This window comes from Hemicordylus capensis, chromosome 5 (genome assembly GCF_027244095.1).
Source record: "Hemicordylus capensis ecotype Gifberg chromosome 5, rHemCap1.1.pri, whole genome shotgun sequence".
Taxonomy (NCBI): domain Eukaryota; kingdom Metazoa; phylum Chordata; class Lepidosauria; order Squamata; family Cordylidae; genus Hemicordylus; species Hemicordylus capensis.
Window position 1 is genome coordinate 196,088,212 of NC_069661.1, and position 15,022 is coordinate 196,103,233.

The following is a 15,022-nucleotide window of genomic DNA, read 5'->3' on the forward strand; positions in this document are numbered from 1 at the left end:
ACCTAGGGGCACAAAAGTGGGGTGGGTGGTAGACAGACAGGGGTGCCTACCACCCAAAAAACCCAAGGCAATTGGACACTGCTCTGATTATTGGTGAATTTTAAAATTATTTTGGAATTCCTCATAGGGAATAATGAGGATTGCAGCAAATGCATAGCTTCACGTCGGGGGGAAAGGGGTGGCCTAGAGCAGAGTATGGTGGGTGGTAGTGCCCAAGGGGGGCCAGAAAGCTATCAGAATTATTTGAAAGGAATTGAACAAAGGGCTGATTTTTAAGTGATTTTTGAAGTTTATGTGTCTTTAAGGTTAGCAATGAGAGTGGATTCATGGTTTGTCATAGAAAATCTAATATGCTACCAAAGAATCTACACTCAGAACACTTCATAAACAACAAAACCCAGTACCCCATGGGTTAGCAACCCATGGGGGTGGTTGGCACCCTCTTTGCACTAGACCACCACTCACTCTGGGCCACCCCAGCACCCCACAAGTGGCTTTAAGGTTTTTCTCCATAGGGAAGAATGGAGGTTTCAGCAGCCCCATAACTGCACTTGGAGGTGCTGGGGTAGCCCAGAGCGAGGGTGCCAACCACCCGCATGGGTTGCTAACCCATGGGGTACTGGGTTTTGTTGTTTCTGGGTTTTGTTGTTTCAACCCTTTATTTCCAATGGGCTTACTCTTGTGTAATATTGGTAGAAGTTTTGCACTTACTTGCATGCAACATTACTAGGCTGATGTACTATTGTGCAATATAGCAACCAGTATTTAATCATCATCATCATCTTGTTAGCCACCCCATAACAAATTGTTCTCTGGGCCATTTATGCCATCAACTATTAGATTTATGTTTTCTCATCCTTTAATCAACAGGACCATTACATGTACACAACACAAAGGCAACAAGGGTGACATCATCAGAAATAGCTTTGCAGTGGGACATTCCAGTGAGTTTATGCAATGCTTCTATTCATCACTACCTAGTTAGCATCTTGGACAACAAGACAACAGAAAGCTTCACAGTTGAAAAGGGGAAGACTTCTACTACAGTTGAAAAGCTCAAACCATACCATCAATATCAGCTGCACCTTCAGAGCATTGCTGAAAAAGGAACTCTAAGCTGCCATGAGGATCCTATCCTAGTAATAACAGGTAATTTCCATTTTGGAAACAATCCACATAATTGTGTTTAACTGCTTGTGGATATAGGATATGTTTATATAATACATGGGGAACATTAAGACCTAAATGAAAGTCTATTAATTCATAGTATATCTCAGGTAAGAGATATGTGTCCCCCCCACCCCAACAAACACAAGTTTTCAGAAAGGTTTACATACTAAAAGAAAATAGAAGATGATTCCCTATCCCAAAAGGGCTCGCAGCTAAAGAAAACACACAAAGAATGCAACAGAAACAGCTACAAAATAAATGCTATGCTGGGCTTAATAGGGACAGTTGCTCACCCTCCGCCAAATACAGGTGAAACTCGGAAAATTAGAATATCGTGCAAAAGTCCATTAATTTCAGTAATGCAAATTAAAAGGTGAAACTGATATATGAGACAGATGCATTACATGCAAAGCGAGATAAGTCAAGCCTTAATTTGTTATAATACAAGGATTGAAGAATAGAACAATATCGTACCTCTGAAAAGTATAAGCATGCATATGTATTCAGTACTTGGTTTGGGCCCCTTTTGCAGTAATTACTGCCTCAATGCGGCGTGGCATGGATGCTATCAGCCTGTGGCACTGATGAGGTATTATGGAAGGCCAGGATGCTTCATTAGCGGCCTTCAGCAATTCTGCATTGTTTGGTCTCATGTCTCTCATCCTTCTCTTGGCAATGCCCCATAGATTCTCTATGGGGTCAGGTCAGGCGAGTTTGCTGGCCAATCAAGCACAGTACACTGTATACTTTTCAGAGGTCCGGTCTTTTCTTCAATCCTTGTCTTCTTGGTTCCATGTAATATTCTAATTTTCTGGGATTGTGGATTTGGGGTTTTCATGAGCTGTACGCCATGATCATCACAATTATAACAAATTAAGGCTTGACTTATCTCGCTTTGCATGTAATGCATCTGTCCCATATATCAGTTTCACCTTTTAATTTGCATTACTGAAATTAATGGACTTTTGCACGATATTCTAATTTTCCGAGTTTCACCTGTATGCACCACTTTAAAAGGTGCCTCTCATTCAGTTAGTAGATGTAGCTCCAGAATATCAGCAGCTAGTGGATGCAAGCCAGCATGCAGTTGATTGATTGATTGATAAAGTGCCATCAAGTCGATGTCGACTCTTAGCGACCACATAGATAGATTGTCTCCAGGATTATCTGTCTTCAACTTGGCCTTTAGGGTCTCTCAGTGGTACATTCATTGTTGTAATTGAGTCTATCCACCTTGCTGCTGGTCGTCCTCTTCTTCTCTTTCCTTCAACTTTTCCCAGCATTATGGACTTCTCTAGGGAACTGGATCTTCGCGTAATGTGTCCAAAATATGATAGTTTGAGCCTGGTCATTTATACCTCAAGTGAAAATTCTGGATTGATCTGTTCTGTGATCCATTTGTTTGTTTACCTGGCTGTCCATGGTATCCTCAAAAGTCTTCTCCAGCACTAAAGTTCAAAAGCATCAATGCTTTTTCTATCTTGCTTCTTCAAAGTCCAGCTTTTGCATCCGTAGAGTGTCATGGGAAAAACCATTGTCTGAATGATTCTAATCTTTGTAGGTATAGACATATCTCAGCATCTAAATATCCTTTCCAAGGCCATCATTGCAGCCCTACCAAGTGCTAGTTGCGGTATATTTCTTGATTGCTGGTTCCTTTACTGTTGACAGTCGATCTTAAAAGGCAGAAGCTACCCACCACATCAGTGTCTTCATTGTCAATTCTGAGGCTGATTGTCATTAGTTTAGTCTTCTTTACATTTAGTTGTAGTTACATTTTTTCATTTTGCTTCTTGACTTTCATTCCTAGAGCTTGCAGATCATGCACATTCTCAGCTATCAGGGTGGTGTCACCAGCGTAGCACAGATTATTGATGTTTCTTCCTCCAACTTTAAAACCACGCTCATCTTCTTCCAATCCAGCTTTTCTTAGTATATGTTCAGCATATAAATTTAATAAATAAGGAAAAAGTATAAAGCCTTGTCTTACTCCTTTGCCGACCTGGAACCAGTGTGTTTCACCATGTTCTGTCTGGACCGTGGCTTCGTGTCCTGTGTGTAGGTTTCTCATGAGAACAATGCGGTTTTCTGGGATGTCCATTTTCCTAAGGATATTCCATAACTTGACATGGTCAACACAATCGAAGCCTTTTCTGTAGTCAATAAAGCACATATTGATTTCTTTCTGGTATTCTTTGGCTTTCTCAATTATCCAGCGTGCATCAGCAATGATGTCTCTTGTTCCTTGATCTTTTCTGAAACCAGCTTGAACATCCAGCATTTCCCTTTCCACGCAGGACTTTAATCTATGTTGGATGATCCTGAGCATTATTTTGCTACCATGTGAAATTAAGGATACTAACTGATATGGTGCAGAGCATCTGCGCCCTTAGTCCCCGCCCCCGCTTTTTTGCTTGCCACCCCTCTTCTTCTCCCCCTGCCTGCAGCTGCCTTCTTCTTCTTCTTCTTCTTCCCTGCCAGTCACAGCCGCTGTGGTTGCCTGCCCACCGGTCGTGGCCGCTGTGGCCGCCCGCCCGCCGAGCCCGCCTGCCATTTGCAGCCGCTGTGGCCGCCTGCCATTTGTCACTCCGCCCACCGGTCGCAGCCGCTCCGGCCACCCACCCTCCTGCCATTTGTGCCTGCCATTTGTGCCTGCCATCTGCTGGGCCCACTTGCTGGTTGCGGCTTCCCCAGCCGCCTACCAGGGCCGCTCGCCTGTGCACCAGACGCCTGTCTTCTCCCCACCTCCCCCGGCGGCCGGCCATTTGCTGGGCCACCACTTCTCCCCGCCACACGGTCCCCCGTCGCTAATCGGCAGCTCTCACGAGAGCTGCCACACATGGGATTAGCGACGGGTGCTCCCAAGAGAATTAAATATATAGATTGTGTGATGGAGCATGCAGTTAACAAGCTTTTAGTATCCTTGATACAAGCAGTCAGACTTGCAGCACAGTGTTAATGCAACAATTGTGTTTCTGAGTACACTCGGGAGGGGGAAGGGACTCATTTCAGACAACAGTGGGCAGTATCCAGACTATGTCAGTCATGATTAAAGCCCATTGAAACTTAATGGGACTTAAATTTGTCATGATTAACTTGTCTCATGTATTTCAATAGTGCTTAGTTATGATTAACTGGTCTTAATATTTTTATATTTTAAAAGGATTTTAATTTTTTAAAATATATTTTTAAATATTTAGAGAGCAAATAAAAAATAACCTTTTCATTCCAACTAAAGTTTAAAATGTTAGAAGCACATCAAATGTTAAAAGCACATCACGTTGTAATGTAGAGAACTTACATTACAATGTATCTAATCCTCCCAATATTAGCCACCAAGAAGAAACATGAATGTTATAAAATATTTTTATTATCATCACTATATGACTGTAGGAAAGCAATGAAATAAGGAATAATTTTGACTGTCAATATTTCTTTTCCCTTAGGTGTCAGCCCACCAACCAACATATTTATCCATCCAGATGATGTAGGAGAGGACTATGTAGTTATTTACTGGAAACTACCACAAGAGGGCCAGGAATCCTATATTCAGGCAAAATCATCTGCTGTCATGGATAAAAGCATGATGTTTTTAATAAACAACACAGAAAGATTTAAAATTGAACATCTAATTCCTGGAATGACTTATGAAATAGGAGTAGCCTCAGTATTCAACGGAAATAGGAGTGATCTAAAGACAATTCAATGCACCCTTAGTAAGAAATTTTATGACTGATTAATGTATATATTGCTGTTATTAAGTTTTGAACACTGGGCTCCTCAAGTTCACTGTCCTGGGCTAAAATTAGTATATAGTAATAATATACTAATCATAGAATTGTCCTTATAGGCCATAGTCCAAGCCCCAGAGTAGTGCAAGAAATCCAGAGGTGGATGTCTGTGCAGCCTCTGCCTGAATATTTTTAGCAAGAGAGAGCCCTTCCCATCCCCAGGTTATTGGTTCTATTGACAAACTGCTGTTATCATTAAGACGTTTCTCCCAATGGATGGTCCTCCCAAAAATCCTTAAGAATCCTAATGGATTCCTGATGGCTCTGGGGGATTTGCTGAGAGAGCAGATGATCAACTCTGCTCTATCTCTGGTATGATGAAGTGAGTCAGGCGATTGCCATGATTGCACTTAGGCTCCCTCTCCCAACCCACCGAGTCCAAGCGACCCCTTGGTATACAGGAGAGTTGTGGGCAATGAAGCAGACCAATAGATGGCTTGAGTGCCCTTTGTGGAAAACTCGGAACGAACATTATCAAACACAGGCTAGAGCCCATCTTAGAGCCTATTCTGTGGTGGTAATGGGAGTGAAGATATCTTAATATTCTGCCAGCATTGCATCTGCTCAATGTCATCCAGTGGAGTTTTTTTGAGTGGTTTGGGGGCTACACAGTGTGGGCCCCAAAGACAATCAATTTGATGATAAGATTTTTGCAGAACCAGAACTGAATGTTGCCGATGTAACATCTGGTCCTATTAGATCGGATACTTTTCAGATTGTGTTGCCTGAGGAGGTGGACAGGCTGCTTGGAAGTCTGGGACTTACCACATGTGTGCTTGATCCTTGCCCTTTGTGGGTGGTGAAGGTGGCCAGAGAGGGACTGGTCCATGGGTAGCAGGGATAGTAAATGCCTGCCTGAATCAGGGTGGTAGCCTATGTTAAAAGAAGGAGTAATTAGACCACTCTTGGAAAAAGTCCTCGTTGGACTCAACCACCTTAAACAACATCTGGCCAGTTTCTAATCTTCCATTCTAGGGCAAGGTATTGGAGCACATGGTGGCTTCTCAGTTCCCGTCAGTCCTGAATGAAACTGATTACTTGAATCCTTTCCGTCATGGCTTCCGGCTTGGATATGGTACAGAAAGTGCCTTGGTCACCCTGGTGAATGACCTACATTCGGAGATAGACATTCATCTTATGATGAATGACCAGAGAATCCACTGTTATTTTGCACCAAAGAATCCACTTTCAGAACACCTCAGAAATGGAAAATAACAACAAAACCCTGAACCCCATGGGCTTGTGGTTTGGGAAGTGGTTGGCACCCCGTGTGCACTACACCACAACCCACTCTGGGCTACCCTGGTGCCCCCCATGTGGAGTTATGGGTCTGCTGAAATCCCCATTACTCCCTGGGGGAAAAGCTTAAAGATATGCAAACCTCAGAAATGTGTTAAAAATCACCCCTTTGCCCAATTTCTTTGAAATTTGGGTGGTAGGTTCTTTCCATTCATTTGAAACTACCACCTATCACAACCCACTCTGGGACACCCTGGTGTCCCCCACACAGAGTTATGGGGCTGCTGAAATCCCCATTATTCCCTATGGGGAAAAGCTTAAAGATGCACAAGCTTCAAAAATTTGTTAAAGTTCACACCCCTTTGGCCAATTTATTTGAAATTTGGGTGGTAGATTCCACCCATTGGGCAGTACCACCCAACCCAGTGTGGCTACAAAATGGAGGTCCAAATCTCCAAATTATTTTGGGTCTGAATCTGGGCGATTTGTTTTGTACCCAAATCTGAGCAATTGAGCATAGGGGCAATTTGTTCTCTCTACAAATCACCCAAAACAGCTAGATTCGGGTACAAATCATTTTGTACCCAAATCGATTCTCACATCCCTATTATGCAGGGAGAATGGGAGAGTTGTGTGAGGACTCCAGTCATGCCCCCATTATTTATTTATTTATTTAGCAAATTTTTATACCCCCTCTAACCCATGGTCCCTCAAACCACACATGCTTCAGTGGTCAGGATATCAGCCACTATTCTGAAATGTAGGTTGAGAAACATTACTTTGTTGTTGTTGTTTTTGCAAACTGTCATGACAATTTTTTTTAAAAAAGCATAGTTGTGTCCTGAATATTTTTCACCAGAATAGCTATGGAGATCATGTCTAAGTAAATGGAGCAGCTTCAGCCTGCTGCATCAGTTGCCATTCTGTCAAATATGATTGTGAAGTTGAGCTGATGTAGCTGCTCTGTGGTTGCTGAAATACCTTTAGAGTAATGCACATATGAACCATCCCCAAATCTGTATCATGCAAGAATAACAATATTTAAGATAGTTGAGATTTGAGCATCTGGTGAAACATTGGTCTTTCATATGAGCATCTGGGAGTGGTTTGAGGTACGAAGAACTCCTACCCTGATTCCCACAGATGGCAGATCCTCCATTTCAGTCTGCAAACTCAACACTCAGACATTCATTGCATCCACAGTCTCCATTATGGAAAAAGGAAGCTGGGTCCTACGAGCAGTGTTCCCTCTAATTTTTATAATTATTGAGTGGAAAGAGTTTTGTCTTGTGCAGCAGCCTCAAGGCAGTGTGCACACATAACTCTCTCTCTCTCTCTCACACACACACACATACACATCATTTAATAATTATTGTGCTGCGCAAAGCATGGTGTGCAAAAATTTTTCACTCCCTCCCCCATTGGGGAAAGCCCAGTTAAAGTGAGGGGTGGACTATCATTAGCTCACCCAGTTAAAGCATTCCTTTGTTCATGACGTCAGCCTTTAGTATTCTCCAAGGGTGCTAGTTATGCTCAGTTCAATGGGAATAGCAGCAAAAATGATCTTATCTGGAGAAGAGTCTCTTCCAATAAGAATACCAAATAGGAAAAATAAATCCACCATGCATTTCTTTACCAGTTCCTTTGCTTTAGCCTTCTATTCAAAGGATGATCAATGGCTCCAATATGGGAGCCAATAATATTCAACCCAATGCTATCTTTGTGATTATAACTTTTAAGTTCAGAAATTTGCAATAAAGTCTCCTTCCTAGCTATCAATAGTTTAGGAAAACAATTACAAGTTAGAAACAATCAGCATATAGTTGCAGATCACGAATGCCCCAAGGCATCTGGACTGTGGACTCAGTGTGATGATGGACTGATAATATGGCATTTAGGGCTCTGAGTTAAAGGTATTTTGGTAGTGCTCTATTCACCTTCGTCAAGCAGCATATTGTTCCCCAACCTAGAAGGGTCCCTTAACCTAGCAAGGTCCTCGTTTCCAATGAAATAAATTACTGAACATATGAACAAACAAGAAACTTGTTCATACAGAGTCAGACACTTGGTCCGTATATGTCAGTATTGTCTACACGTACTGGCAACAACTTTCCAGGATTTCAAACAGGGATTTTTTTCCAGCACTACCTGGAGATGCCATGCAAAGCATTGCACTGCCACTGAGCAACAACCCCATCCATAGTCTCACTAAGAGAAATGCGGGTGGAGATTCCTTAACATGTTCCAACTGACTTGGCCAAGTAACCTTGCTCCTTGCCTGTCTTCCCAACATAACAATTCTGCTGGGAGGCTTGCATGCCCCTCAGCTGATCACTAGGTGTGGGAGGCAGGCAAGGAAGCCAAATGACTGGCCTCCCCATGTGACCCCAGACCAAACCTTCTGGCTTCAAAGAAAAACCCCAAAGGAATAAACTATAGAGGGAGAGCTGCACTTGGGTATAAAGGGTGATGGAAGAGTGAGTGAGTGAAGTGGAGCCCTGCAACGACGATAGCCCAGGGACAGTAACCATACTAGCTAGTACTGCAGCTTGTTCAAAAAGTATCACATACTTTACATTCTCTTTGTACCCCTTAGAACAGCCCTGTAAGTTAGATTCGTATTATCATCACCATATTACACATGGTGGGCAAATGCAAAGGGGTTTGCCTGAGGCTCTCTAGTCAGTTCAGGTGAGAGGCAAGAACAGCCGCCACCACCTCCCATCCTCCCTCAGGCCCCCAGCTCTGGTCTCTCTGGGCTCTTTCTGGGCTGCCAGGGGGAGCCGCTGGTGGGGGGAGCTGCCAGTTAGCCTCTCTCCTGTTCTCCTCTGGTTGCTCCATCTGCAGCCACTGGTGGAGGGAGCAAGCCTCCGCCTCCTGTCCTCTTGCTTTTGTTCTTCTTTGGCTGCTCCTTCTGCGGACCTTGTGAAATCTGCAGCTGGAACTGGAGAAGGAGGAGGCCTGGCAGGGGTTAGGGAGTGGCAGTGGCGTGGTGGCAACCTGGCCGGGGAGAGGGAGAAAGCATGGCAGTGCTTCCTGCCTGGGGGGTGGGGAAACAGGATGCCAGGCAGTGGCGGGCACAGCAGAGACTGTGTGCCTGCCAGAAACTGCTGCGCGGGGGCATAGAAGTTGGTGCACATGGACACACCTTAGAGGGAACAGTTCCTCTAAGCATTGAAGGAAGTATCCCAGAATGCATTGCACTTCCAGTAGACAGGCAGCCCTCAGTTAACCAGCAACTCTCCTGTGCTTGGCCCCTCTAGCTGTAGCACTCTATGACAAACATGGTGGCTGTGTACTGGGAGGGAGCTGCAGAGAAAGGGAAGTGCCAGCACATGTGCAAACACCCAGGTAGGACTACTCCTCTTTTCATCCTACCTCAGTAAAAACCCAGGTTCAGGATCTGGGCTACCCACATTTGAGTGGACTGAGTTGGAGGACTTCTTGTGGACTCTCAAGGGCAATATTATCTGAGTTTGCTGCCTGCTATGCTCCAATTCTTGGTCATGAGAATGGGGCCATTAACTCCTCTCCCAGGTGCTAGACCACTAGATTGGTGGCCTTATCAATTTTCTGAATGGCTTGGATGTTCAGCTTTAGTCCCTCCAGTTAGTTCCACTGAAATGAATAGAGTTTGTGTCAGCTACAGAGTAGCTTAAGAGCAGAGTGTGCAGTCAGTATATTGTATCTAAAAATATAAAACATGACAACCTATTCCATTAGTGTCTATCACTTTGTTCTATAAATCTGGTCCTCACTTGTTCTGTTATTTGCAACTGTAACACATTTTATCTACTCCCCCCCCCCTTTCTGTTGCCATTCTAGAACCGAAACCAGTACAAATTGCCATCCCTTATGATGTTTATAGTAATTACGTGATTTTATTTGTTCAAATGCCTGTTGCTGGAGTATTTGATGGCATACATGTCATGAGTCAAGGTGGCCCTAATGTAACATTGACTTTACTGACTGATGGAAAAGTAACTCTAGATAACTTGATACCAGGCACAGAATATGATTTCTTCATTGCCACAACTAGTGGATATATGTTAAGTTCTGTATATCATCTGCCAGCTGTAAGAACATGTGAGTTACTCAAGATTATATGTTTATGTTCTTATTCTTCAATGTGAATTGTTATGGTATGTGTTAATTTGTCTAGTCCATATTTTGTATTGGTTATAGCTATGTGTAAGTGCCTGTGTGGGTTGCTTCTAATTATGTTGTTTACAGTTGTAGAATGCATTGCTGTATTTTATCTGATGAAATAAGTTGTTGTCCCCAAAAGGCCATAGCCAATAACAATTAGGGCAACTCCTTGACTAGTATATCCACGAGCAGAAGATATTCTACTCAAACACGGAAGTAGAGGTGCATTTCACTGATCTCTCTCTCTCCAACTCCCTTTGTCTGTTGTGAGCAGGCTGCAATGCCCTCCCTGTGCCTGTGGTGAGCAGGCGGTACACTCTCCCTGCAAGGGAGAGAGGGAGCACACAACCCCTCCCAACTTAGCCAACAGAGGCTACTCCTGGTTCGGTTTTGAGGTCATGGAGCAATCGAGGGTGAGGAGAAGAATAGATGTCACACATGACTATAGTTTCATAAGTTTTATTAAGGCAGGTGGTTAGATCTAAGCAATTAAGCACACAAGCAAAATCAATCAATTGTTTTCTTCCCCAATGTAATGTAGTGTTTTCAATAGCAGTTAAAATCATTCTCCCTCACTAGCAATGAACCCTGTGTATGTGTTATCTTGCAGCTGTTCTTTAGCTAAGACACAACATTACAGCTTTGGTTTTAAGCAGCGAGAAGGAAAAAGGAGAGCAAAGATTCAGGCTTGAGAAAAGCAGAGGGAATGGGTGAAGAGGGAAAAGCAGAGAAGGGAGGAGGTGTCCATTTTGGCCTCGGGCCAACAGTCCAGAGTGAATGTGATAAGAACAGAGAAAGCAGAGGAGGGATGGGGGAGAGCAAGCTGAAGGGAGTAAGCTGACTCACTGAAAGCTGACAGGCACAGGCTAAGGAAGAGACAGAGACTTCTCTGGGAAGCAGAAGGGGGAGAGAAAGATCCATAGGACAAGGAGGGAGCAGTTGGGCAAGGACGTTAGTTTAGAAGATGCTGGGCTGAAGGCAATGTCTGCAAATATATTTACCGGATCCCGTAGGCCAGCGTTGGCTCTGAGACTCAGGAATGGAGATCTTGAGTGCACAGAGAGTTTCCCAATGGTCCAGGTGGCTTGGCAGAGTAATCGAATATGCAGGAATGGAAGTCCCTCCAATCTTAGTGAGAACATACCTTCCCTGCATGCTCTCCCTTACCGGGTGCTGGTGGGCAGGTTGGGTGGAGAGATTCCCCCACTTCATCTCTTCCTCCCTGTCCAACCCCCCTCCTGTCTGTGTGTATTTGGCTCCTTTATACCTTTTCCCAGGCCCGTTATCCATATTTCATATCAGAAACAGTCATATCATTTATCTCTGTGTCTCCATTCTGATATCAGCCAGTCCGGTTCCCCCAGAACTCTCTTACTATATTTGGTGGAGGAGTCTACCATTCTTGGGGTTCTGGCACTTGTTTACTGAATCAGATGGAGCTGTTTCCCTTTTGATGTTCTCAAAACATTTCTGTCTCTGTCCAGATTGACAGGTTTGTGGGCAGCTCAAAGCAGAGTTGTCACCTTTTAGTCCCAAGAAATGTGTTAAGAGATAACATGCAAAGTGTTTCAGGAATTAGTTGTGTGTATATGTAATGTACCCCTAAAATATGTAGGTAGTGATATCTATGTGTTGCTTCCTAAGACCTTCTAAATACGATTACTCTCAACATCTGCAAATTTCAAGCTGGGTCCCATGATTACCCTTGGCATAGCACAATGCATAAATAAGTTTCAGAGCAGGGATGGGCAAATCTTTTCCCCTCTTGTCAGGCCTTGAATATAGAATAAACAATATCATTCCATTACTTTGGCTCAGCAGAGCTAAAGCTCACACTCCAGTTTCTTGCAAAATGACAATCCCAGATACAGGCCTAAACTTAGCCCTTTGGAGCCTCAGTGCTGGTCCCAATTCAACCAGGGTGTTCACCACATGCCCTATTAAAATATGTCCTTGTGTGTTGGGGGTCCCTTGAGCATATATTTAGTGTGTGCAGGGCGGAAGAGGAGATCAGCAAAAAGTGTCCCTTTCCCCTTGTGCAAACAGAATGTCTTTCACTCACAGAAGTCAAGATGCTTCCCTTAATCTCCAAGGCAGGAGTGGTCTTACCAACTGGTAGTTTTCAGGTGATAAAAAAACCTTAAAAAAAAAAAATGTCCATACCAAAGTTCCTCAGACCCCGCAGTTGATGATCTCATTTGTGCCTGAGTGTATGTGAACCCCTTACTGCATGGTGATGTCAGTGGGGGCTTGTGAAGTGAGGCAAAAAGTAGTAACTGGACAATGATGAGTGGTGATCAAGGGGAGGGGCAGTGCAGAAGGGAGCTATGTCCTTACAGTCAGCTCCAACCCGTCAACTATCACTGGGTGATGTCAATCTTGTTATGGAGTCCTAGGGAGGGGTTTAGATTGTTCCTGTTCCTTGACTAATGTTTAGGAAATATAATTGTTCCCAATAATATAGAATTTGCCCATACCTGTTCTAGGGTATTTCAGAAGGAAAGTTGATATTTTCTCCCATGTTATCTGGAAAATCTATAAATTATTTATTTCAAAACTATTTTTGAAAATAGAAGGTAACTCGTAGATTGAAATAAACCAAGTGCAAGAGCTGACAAAAGCAGCTGGTGTAGGGTCTCTTATTGTGCATCTGGATAATGGCAGGAATCCAAAGAGCTCAAACATTTATCCAGTTTTTTTAGGATGACATGATAAATGTAATGTGTGATGTGCATGTTTTATGTTCTTTGTAGGTCTTGCAGTTCCACTAAATGTACGTGAAGGCAAAGTTAGAAATGTTTCCATACAGATTATTTGGGACCAAGCAGATGGAAGTTTTCAGCAGTATGAAGTAACATGCATAAATTCTGCAGGTACTTTTATGGTATGTTTAAAAACAAATAATATATAACCACGGAAGTTATTGCTATTTAGAGCATTATAGCAAATTTAAAAACCTATGAACCAACACAAATATTTTACTATAATAAAGCTGTTTGTACTTGTTTCAACTGATATTTGAATACGTCCAGATGGTAGGTCTTCTATATTTGGTTTAGTATTTGCGTACTTGCTAAGCACTCAATGGGCTTATTCTCATGATCAGAAACAAGGTGGTGGCAAACCCACCTATTTCTGCTCATAAGAACTCAAGGAGAGCCCTCCAACAACTCATCCCACTCAGATGTGGGTAGCCCAATTTTTTTACCTTGATTTTTACTGAGGTAGGATGAAAATAGTAGCTGCCATACCTCAGAGCTTGATCGTGTTGAATTCGCTGGTTGAAGCTATAATCGGCAGCTGGCAGACATGTTTGTTATAGAGTTCTGTGGCTAGAGGGGCCAGGCACGAGAGAGCTCTTGCTGTACTGAGATCTTACTCTCTACTGTGAACACAATGCATTATGGCATACTTCGCTTGATCCTTGGAGGACCCAGCTACATTTTTTAAGAACGGATCCCACAGCTGCCTGAATTGTGTGGGGTGAGTTAGCAGAGCCAAATGAAAGTTCTGCTCATCTGTGGGGATCAGGATAAGAGTTTTCCCCTCCCCCAGATGATCATGTGAAAGGGCTCCATATTATATTAAAGTATGTTATATTATTTATCATTTATTTATTTATTAAAATTTTCTTATATACTGCCTCCTCCAAAGACTCTAGACAGTGAACAACAACAAAACCAATAACAATTAAAAACAAATTAAAAAACCAGAAATAAAGGGCAAACACCTGGTGAAACAGGTAGTTCTTAAGAAGGGCCTTAAAAGCAGCTAGGGAGGGGGCTGAACGAATCTTGGGGGGAAGAGTGTTCCAAAGAAGAGGGGTGGCCACAGAGAAGGCCACCAGCATAATATATAATATTTTGTTATATTATATAGTAATTTAGTGTTTTAATATTTGGTTTAGTATTCTATGATTGTATTTAATATAGTATTTGTGTGCTTGTTAAGGAGGGAGAGGCAAAAAAAGTACATTAGTCCTGACATTCAACCTGCACAGATCCTGAAGTGTGAATTGAAACAGTGATGAACATGTGCAGGATGAAGTCAAGTGCATGTTGACTGCAGGAGTTATTGGGTGCATATCACATTCCCTCAGAATGCCAAGCAATGAATATGTGCAGGATGAAGCCACAACATTTGAACCATTTTTGGATGGGCGGTACATAAATGAAAGGAATGAATGAATAAAGTAAATAAATATATGTTGACTATAAGAGTTGTACATGCATTGTATGTATACACACATATACATACACACCCATTCAAAACCACACAGCAGACACTACTTCTGCTTGATTTAAAGGTTCAAAAAGTCACAAAAGAAATGGCAGAATTTTCCAGTCTGATCCCTGGCATGCAATATAATTTTACAGTGAAAACTGAAAAAGAAGGATACAAGGACAGCCTTCCTGTAAGGATACAAATAGATACAGGTAAGAGGTTGCCTTTATAATAATTCAACAAAAGTGAAAGTTATGTCCGTGATACTTCTGGTTGTTTGAATATTACAAAGATGTTACATGGATGTCACTTCCCATGTTACAACTTTTGATAGCCTGATACAGAGGACTAGTTCTTATTACAAAATTCTGTATGGTGACTTAATTGGAAAAGGAAACGAGGGGAGTCAGTTTGACGACTTTGTGACTGTAACAATAAATGCTTTCCAA

The 15,022-nt window shown here is 42.7% G+C and overlaps 1 protein-coding gene across 1 annotated transcript in view; it reads left to right on the plus strand.

Annotated features, from left to right (window-relative positions):
• Positions 1–15,022, plus strand: part of PTPRQ (protein tyrosine phosphatase receptor type Q) — a 230,805-nt gene that overhangs the window by 2,749 nt on the left and 213,034 nt on the right. The window contains exons 4-8 of the mRNA XM_053258033.1: positions 871–1,149; positions 4,617–4,886; positions 10,026–10,286; positions 13,103–13,233; positions 14,656–14,785. Coding sequence (XP_053114008.1) covers positions 871–1,149; positions 4,617–4,886; positions 10,026–10,286; positions 13,103–13,233; positions 14,656–14,785 — 1,071 coding nt within the window. The remainder of the gene's footprint in view (positions 1–870; positions 1,150–4,616; positions 4,887–10,025; positions 10,287–13,102; positions 13,234–14,655; positions 14,786–15,022) is intronic.